Below are 8,963 nucleotides of genomic sequence, written 5' to 3' on the forward strand. Positions count from 1 at the left end.
TGTGTTGTTGTATATATATATATATATATATATATATATATTCTTGCCAAATCGAGTTGCAGTGGAATTGGGTATTACCTAGTTATATATGTACGTTTTCTTAGTCTAATTATTAATTAATTTGTTTTGTCATGTAGATACTCGGAGCTCTTTGGTACTATTTTGCTTTTCAGCGAAACATGGATTGTTAGTTATTTGTTTGTACAAGAGAAAATGGGTGTGAACCTGGTACTTTTGCATGTCGTGGTTATACAAGGAGAAATATCACGTCGTTACTAAACGATTTATGTCCTATAAATCTTCCAAATGCAACATTATTCAATTTTGGTATATATCTTGATGCTCTCCAGTCCGGTATGCTAAATTCAACCGACTTCCCCCAAAAGTTTTTTCACTGTTTTTGGTGGGGTCTTCGAAATTTGAGGTTAGATGTTGTTAAATAGAGCCTCTCGCTCGGAATATTAATTTTGAAGTCCTTACTACTAAAGTGATGGTTTATTTTTGCAGTTCTTTTGGTCAAAATCTTGAGACTAGTATATACGTATGGGAAAACCTCTTTCCGGTTCTCATTTGCTCGATTGGCATGCTACTGGTTTTAGTGTATCTCAATGCAATCTTGCAGGTTAGTATTCCATTATAATGTAGTATAATCACTATAATGTATGGTTGGTATAACGTAGTGACACTAATGCAACAATGAACTCACTACCACAAATATGACCAGAGGGCACCATCAATAATCATTGGTGTGGATCCATAATAGGCACGGCCCTAGCCACTATTATGAGATTAGTTTGCATTGCTCTCGTGGCTTTTCCCAACAACACACCATCATCTTTTTGGTGACTACATATATATTCACCAATCCAATCTTTGGTGACTTCATTGAATTAATCCAATATTCGGCTCTATCTCGTCTCTAGTATCTCCTGCAAAGCAACAACATGGGCAAAGATTACTTGGCTATAAATCACCCCTCATAATTTTATTTCCTTCATATAACAGATGATATGTATCCAGTGGAAATAAAATCAACTTGAAGCTCATAAACTATCAACATGTTCATAACCCGTGACTTCCTAAAAATATCAACTTGACGAACAAGTTCATATAAAAGCTCCCTACATGTTATGTATCACATACCGTAGTTCATAATACAAGATAATCCTCTCCTCTCTCTCCTTCCATCACTAAAATGCAAGTATAGTGTACAAAGTCCACATCTTTTCCTGCAACCAGAAAAACACACTTTGGGTAAGTTGGTCAGAAAACATACAATAAAATTTCTTTTGGGTAAGAACCTTGGAAGAAACAATTATCATTCACATTTATTATAGTAAAACCTGGTTCAAGTTCATAAATTAAGCATCTATCGGCATAGTTGACACATAGAAGGTAAAATCTGAAGCTAGAAACGAGGTTATAGTGACCAATAATATACTATGAATTAAGTTCCCAATGAATGGTAGTATCATATATAGTAATGGTAGTATCAGCCCACTTTTATGGATGATGCATATTCAATGACTGATTCACATTTACAAAAGAATATAAGTGTACCTTATTGAGTGAACGACATTTTTTGTCTCCTCATTCATACGGTCCTGCAGCTTTCTGTTTCTGAATGAACACCCTACAAAAAAACTGCATATGACCAGTCAGTTAAGAATCTTAAGAAGTTCAAATAGATTGATATGAATCAAGGACAATTGTATACAAATTAAGAACCGATAAGGAGGGAAGATAAATATGTAGGTGGAGTTTACCTCCTTCAACACCAGGGCATCCAACTATTCTTTTGTCATAGTAAGACTTGACTATAGGAGGCGCTTCCTATAACACAAACAACATACTAACCTTAATACACATTTATACATGTTCTAAACCATGTAAACATGCTTCAACTTTACCAGTTGAAATTGACACATAAGAGGTGCACAATACGCATATTCTTTTGTCTATTCATTCGATAGAGAGCACTTGACTATGTTAACCACAAAATTCATATGGTAAGAGGAGTCTGACAACTATTATCTCTTTTTTCATTCATTCACTCGAAGATCAAAATATAAATAAAAAACACCTTCCCCTCGATATTTATTAGAACTCTGCAATTAGGAATCAAAAGACTCTTGTTTAAAGTCTAAAAGTATAAATGTAAAAGCCCACTTCTACGACAACAAATGCCAAAGTCATCTCATATAATTTATGAATAATGAAGCAAGAACATGAAACAAAAAAATTAAGTCTTTAGAGTACCGTAGTAGCAAAAGGACTAATTGGATTATTAATCTCAAGAATTTCCTCCCCTAAAATTAAGTCTTCGGAGTACCTTAGTACCAAAAGTCTAAACTAACATTAATATGAAGTTTGACTATCATATTCATCTCATCACCCAAAAACAGTGATGTAAGCTACTCAATATAACAGACCACAAAAGCTGGAAGAAGCTAGTTATGCAGTAATTCTCTATTTGGTGTAAAGAATATAAAACTCCAAAGAAACTGCATTTGATTGAAGAGTTCATAAAATTGATTTCCCATCAAGAATATACATAGTCACATTTAAGATTAATACAAAAGACATATCTACAAGTTAAATGTGCAGATATACTGACAATTAAACATTAGTATCTACATGAACTCCTTTTTTTCTTATTGATACATGAACTCCTTTTATACCACATCAAACTAAGAATAATCAAGTTATTAGTAGAGTCCTTACTTAAACCTCATGAACATTACAAAGTATTCAAAGCGAATAAGCATCCCAGAGAACTGAACTCACCAGCAGGTAAACAACTTCTATCAAATAATTCTCGACATTGTCATTTCTGAAACAAGAGTATCAAGAATAAGCACCCAAATTAGTCAGCACTTAAAAAAATTTCATCAAAAAACAATTTTCATCAATTAAATTATATCACCTTCCACCTTTCATTATCCTAAAGATCATGAAAATGTCCATTCCTTTTCTGTTCTTTTGACCAGTGTGATAAGCTTTTCCAACCCTAAAAAATTAACCCCAAAGTTCAAGTTCTGTGGTGGAGAAAGAATGCATGCAAGAGCCTCTAAAACCAAAATCAAGAAATTATGATGCCCAAGAAAAGAAAAGCACAACTTACCAAAGCAATTAAATATAACAACTTCATTACAGATGTAAAAACGAAGCAGATAGGGAGATACACTGACTTGTTCCTCTTTCCATTCATCGGGTCGAAGCACCAGTTAATCTTTCACAGCCCATGGTGATCTGCAAAATTTTCAATCGATCAATCGATCAATCTTCATACTATGCTAAAAGATGATATCGGAAACCAATCAATGAAGCGAGATTAGGATTTAGGATTTTCATTATCTGCAGTGCCGACGAGGACACGGAGTTTGATTAGATCGGTGTATGGCCGAAAACAGACAGAGTAATTTGGAGGATTGGGGAGAAATCCTTTGGGTTCTGTCACCATTAGACTAATAGTGCATAGAAAATGGTATCTGATGCCCACATTTGTGGTAGTGACTGATTACTGGTGTTTACTGATCTTTTGGGATATATCTGGACAGACATACATGCAGATGGAAGCTAAAAAATCAGATTTGAAGGAAATAGAGGAGAAGAGAACCACGGATATAGAAACATGGTTATGCGTCAATGATCTTTCTGGGGAGCTCAAGACTGAGATCATGGGAAACGTGCTAGAGAAACTGAAACCAGACGAAGATGTCAATAACGTGAAAGTTCTGTCTGTCATACCATGGCGACTTTCACTCGACATCAAGAAAAACCTCTGTTTAGATATGCTGCAGAAAGTAAGTCCAACTCCAAACCTAATGATACATAATGGCGGGCCTAATTAATCTGTTAATAATTATTCTCTTTTATTTTGTTAAATTCAGGTTCCCATGTTTAGTGCTGGAGGAGAAAGAACGATGGAATTAATCTGTGGGTATCTTAAGCCAATCATCTATAACGAGAACAGCTTTATACTTCAAGAGGGGGATCCAGTTGATAAGATGCTTTTCATCACACAAGGTGTCGCTTTCCTCTACAGAACTACTAGTCCCGACGGAAGTGGCTCCTCAAACACGAGTTTTATAAGTAAAGGTGATCATTACGGTGAACAACTTCTGAATTTGGCACCAGATGTTGATCCTTTGAGCTTACCCAGATCGAACTGGAGTGTCAAGTGCAGCACAAACGTTGAAGCTTTTTTCCTCATGGCTGAAGACTTGAGAAAGATAAAGATTGATCTAGTAGAGTCTGGTTATATAATAGATGGTTTGGTTACAAACACAATGTAAACATCATCTGTAGGTAAAAACCTATTTTCATGTTTGAAGAGGTATTGGACCTCAATAACAAGCGTTGCCCACCCAGTCACTAAGCCCAAGTGCTAACTTTGTCAGTGAAGTCCAGCCTCCTGCTGTACTAGTGGAGGAAGTGTCGTCGGTGTACTTAATTAGCTCAGTCTAGGCTGACTAGGATCTACATTAGTCAAACCTCTTTTTTCTTCTCAGCGTTAGGGCACCCCAAATGTATCACATGCCAAGATTAATGAATGTGAAATACTTCAAGTATGTGTTATATTACAATGTCTGACCACTTGAACAGCTTCATAGTTTGAACCTGCGTCGGTAACACGTTCAATCAACTAGACAATAACCACTACACCACTTGTAATGGTTTATATATTAGTTATGTAACTTGGTTTTTGGCTCAAATATATGAACATACACAGAGAATTGTAATTACGTAAGGGGGCATTTGAGAAATATATATATATATATATATATAGCAATAAACTTGTTAAATTTATCAATTCCCACGAACCTGATCATCACCACCAGCAGTACGTTGTGACTGATTGTCAACTCGTTACACCGCATATATATGCTAATTAGTTCAGTAAGTTAAGAAAAGTAGAGCTAGATTATCATACGATGACATATTTAGAGAGCGAAAGACAACTAATTGAGAGAGTCCAAAAGATCAAAATCGGTGTGGCAATCCATGGATATAACTAGCTAGCTAGCTAGCTCGATCGGTAGCTATAGAATTGGAAAGAAAGGTTGTTAAGAGTATAGGCCCAGTCAGCCCAGTCCTTATCCTAGTAGCCCAGTCCAATTCCATCAACTTGAAGAACAAGTCACTCCACCAAATTCCAGCCTTTATATTCTGCTTTTTTGTCCTTTTTCTCAGTTTTGTCAATTTGCTCTTTGCTTGTATCAATAACCAGTTTTTCCAGATTTTCATTAGTCAAGTTATCAACTTTATGATCATGGTAGATTTTTAGCAAAGGTGATAGGAATCAAGGATTTATTGAAAGCACAAATGCAGAAATGTAAAAAACACGTTGAAGAGGCTGAGAGACTACATTTTGTATTGCATTTATAGATGAACAGTGTATATCTGATACCATTATAGGGTAGGGATTATAGAGAAATTACCCAAGTACCCTTATACACTTAACAAAAGGGACCTTCACGATGGAGGTGCCCAACCACAACAGAAACCCTAGCTAGTGCTTAAGTGCTTCCAGAAATTATTAAAGATATTCCTTACAACAAAGGAAGGCCTATACAACAAAGGTATTGGAGAGTGAACTCGCAGTTCATATGCGACTTAAAGAAGGTTCCGTAAACGATTGTGATTAAGTCGGCTAGTACTTTCAAGACTACTGAATGTGATTCCTATTTCCTGCAAGTATATCATGCGCCCGGCATTCACATTAAACGACTCGTTTAGTTAACTTGAATTGCACGTACTTTGGCTTTTTTGTTGTTGTTAATATGTCAGTATAATACTGGTATACAAGCTTGAGTCTGGAGCTTTAGCCAAAAAAAAAAAATGAAAACACTTCACTCTGGATCGGAGCTGTAAGGTTAATAAAAAAAAAAAAAAAACTAATTTCAGTTTATTCCTATCAACTTTAGGTCGATCATTATATTAGTCTATTTTCTTTTAATTTCATCAAAAACACCTCTCACCTTTTAATTTTCATCAGCCGTGTCCAACTATCTGTTTTTCATCCAATTCACCAGTCATGTAATGACTTACACTAAGAATAAAACCAAATTTGAAGTCGCTGAGCCCACAGAAAAAGAGCAAAATAGACAAATTGCATTCAATCCCATCAAAATCACTAAGCTTAGGAGATTGTGATAGGTACGGATATGTGTATCGATATGGGGGAAAAATGGCCAGAAAGTTATTTTTTTCAGAATTTGATTTTCTTCTTGATGTCATGTAATCACTTGATGGAGGAATTGAATGGAGAACAGAGGTTTGAACACGGCTGATAAAAATTGAGAGTTGAGGGTGTTTTTGATGAAATTGAAATAAAAATGACTAACATGATGATCGACTTAAAATTGATGAAAGTAAATTGAAATTAGTCCAAAAAAAAAAATGATTGATCGAATTGTGTTGTGACTGATCACATGTATTGGCCGTGTCTGGTAGCACAGACTAAATAGGGTCAAGTCTTGTTCAAACCTGACAAAATTAGATTTGCGGATATCTACCTTGTTAGGATCAGAATCCACAAAAGGTAATGAAATAAGTAAAACTATTACTAGGAAACTAAAGAAAATAAATATTCATCCCTCCATCCCCACAATGGAAGTTTAGAACGATATAAAAATTAAGTATAACTTACGGAACTAAACAACTGTTTGATAACTACCTAGGATGGATGAGATCGTCTCCTACCTTACCTCAGCGAGCTAGCTAGCTCGGTAGCTAGAGAAGGTAATTGCAAAGAAAAGGACCTTCACGATGGAGGCGCTCAACTACGTACAACAGAAACCCTAGCTAGTGCTAGTGCTTAACTGCTTCCAGAAATTGTTAAAGATATCAACACTACGATTTCGTTTCTATATATGGCGTTCAAAGATGACTGTGGGTTCTCTTCTTATGATTAGCCAACGAGCTTACGAGCATCGGGATAGCTAGAAGCTAGCTAGTCATTATGTATGCGACTGATTGATAATTTGTATTGGATATATCATATATATAGCTAATATCATGCATGCATATAGAAAAGTGTCGTATCAGTTGATGTATATTTTATACTTGGACTGCAATTTGTTCAAGCGGCATGGTATCTGCAATTAGAATGTAGCCGGCCAGGGCTGCTTGGGAGCTTTGACAACTAATTAATTTGCAATATGAAACATGACGTAAATTACGGAGCGGATTCTACGCACCAATTAAGGTGCACTCGCACTATTTTTAATTAACATAGAAAGACTATTGCGACGTGGATGACCAATCAAGATATTACATATATTTTTTATTTTTAATGAAATTCCAGGAAAGAGCAAGTTTTTTTTTTTTTTTGTTCCGATAAGGACCGGAAAGAGCATTTGATTTGCTTACGCCGTGTAACCATGTAAGAAATTATCCATTTATCAAACGAGCTTCCCGGAACCATACATATATTTAAGTACTAAATTTTCCCCGGAACCATCTTCATAGGTATATCAGCCATATTTCAAGAACCATTTCCAATTGACACAGATATATATATATATATATATATATATATATATATATATATATTATATATATATATTGAGACTATTGAGGTAAGGCACCGAGTGTCTGAACACTAAACACTCTCTCTCTCTCTCCCCTCTCTGGTAAATTATGGAGATCTCCGGATCCGCTGAAGAGACGGTAGTGGAGTAAGTTTCTTCAACCCCTCTAGCTACTAATACCATTTTCTCTTTTGTTCATGCGAATCATTCACAATTTATTTATTTTTTTGATATCATGTTTGTTATCATGTTGATCAGTATTACAGCAGCTACTTCAGTGACCGCAGTTGTGACGAGAGATGAAGAGCATGTACCAATATTATTGGAGAAAATCATAAACATTCTCCTTTTAAGAAATCGCAGAGACTCCTTTCTTCTTGTTTGCATGCTTGCGGTCTCATTGGATCCTTTATTCTTATACATTCCTGTCATCGACGAAGATCTCAAGTGTCTCATAGTGGATGGGAAGTTGAGGAAAGTAGCTCTGGCTTGCCGATCGTATACGGACTTCTTTTATATAATGGACAATCTTGCTCAATTTTCTTCCATGAGTAATGAATTCGGTGGTCGGGATATGTGGCGGTCGCACATCCTAACTAACTTTTTTGCTACTGTTCCCATTCCACATGTAAGACAGCGCTGTTAATTCTTGAGTAATCAGATATATTTTCTAAATTGGTTCAATATTTTTCATGTGGTTTTGTCGATTTAATTTGAGGAATAGTTGGTCTAACCCTCGTTAATTAACGTGTACGTGCATGCAGATAGTATTCTATACTTTGCATAAAATGAGAGGTTCGAATTCGCATCTAAGAATGTTTCTGAACTCGCTTCTTGTATTACAATATGTACCACGAGTTCTGCGCATCTACCAATTGAGAAGGGATGTTGGGAATGCTAATCCCAAGTTTCATTGGGACGGCGGGAAACCTAAACCCAGGTTCCAATCTTCGCATTCTAGAGCATGGGTCGGAGGTCTTTTCATGTTCTTTATGTTTATCCTTGCAAATCATGTAAGATTCAATCTTATATCTATTTATTTCAACATGATATGTAGTGTGTCGGACCAAGAAAAGAAGATAAACTCTCAAACATAAGATTTTAACTTTTAAACATAAGATTTCTCAAAGTTGCATTAACTTCTTTTCATCACTTTATGGACTGAACTACCATTTTAACCACACAATTTACAATCTTAAGACTAATTGAGGACTAATGTTGTAACTAAATTTTTTATAACAGTAAAAACTAATATTGTTACTTTAAGGATTCATTTTAGAGTAAATGACACTTTAGTACTAATTTTAAAGGTTTATTGCCCACCCCAATGAAAAACTTTTCCTATGCCCATTTCAATTAAACTTAATAGAATTACTTTTCTACCCATAACTTATCTATTTCTCTCCTCTCATTCCGGATCTCTCT

At 35.4% G+C, this 8,963-nt stretch overlaps 1 protein-coding gene across 1 annotated transcript; it reads left to right on the top strand.

Moving 5' to 3' along the window:
- Positions 1 to 3,566: 3,566 nt before the first annotated feature.
- On the top strand, positions 3,567 to 4,298 carry LOC101309985 (putative cyclic nucleotide-gated ion channel 15-like). The gene is made up of 2 exons (XM_004309069.1): positions 3,567 to 3,806; positions 3,894 to 4,298. Exons 1-2 carry the CDS (start codon positions 3,567 to 3,569, stop codon positions 4,296 to 4,298), a joined length of 645 nt encoding a protein of 214 aa, XP_004309117.1.
- Positions 4,299 to 8,963: the final 4,665 nt, after the last annotated feature.

The sequence above is a fragment of the Fragaria vesca genome, linkage group LG7 (genome assembly GCF_000184155.1).
Source record: "Fragaria vesca subsp. vesca linkage group LG7, FraVesHawaii_1.0, whole genome shotgun sequence".
NCBI lineage: Eukaryota > Viridiplantae > Streptophyta > Magnoliopsida > Rosales > Rosaceae > Fragaria > Fragaria vesca.

Excerpts from the sequence above, each read along its gene's own strand:
- LOC101309985 (XM_004309069.1), top strand. The coding sequence starts at position 3,567 with ATGCAGATGGAAGCTAAAAAATCAGATTTGAAGGAAATAGAGGAGAAG. Across the intron at positions 3,807-3,893 it reads GTTTAGATATGCTGCAGAAA|GTTCCCATGTTTAGTGCTGG; the intron begins GTAAGTCCAACT and ends TGTTAAATTCAG.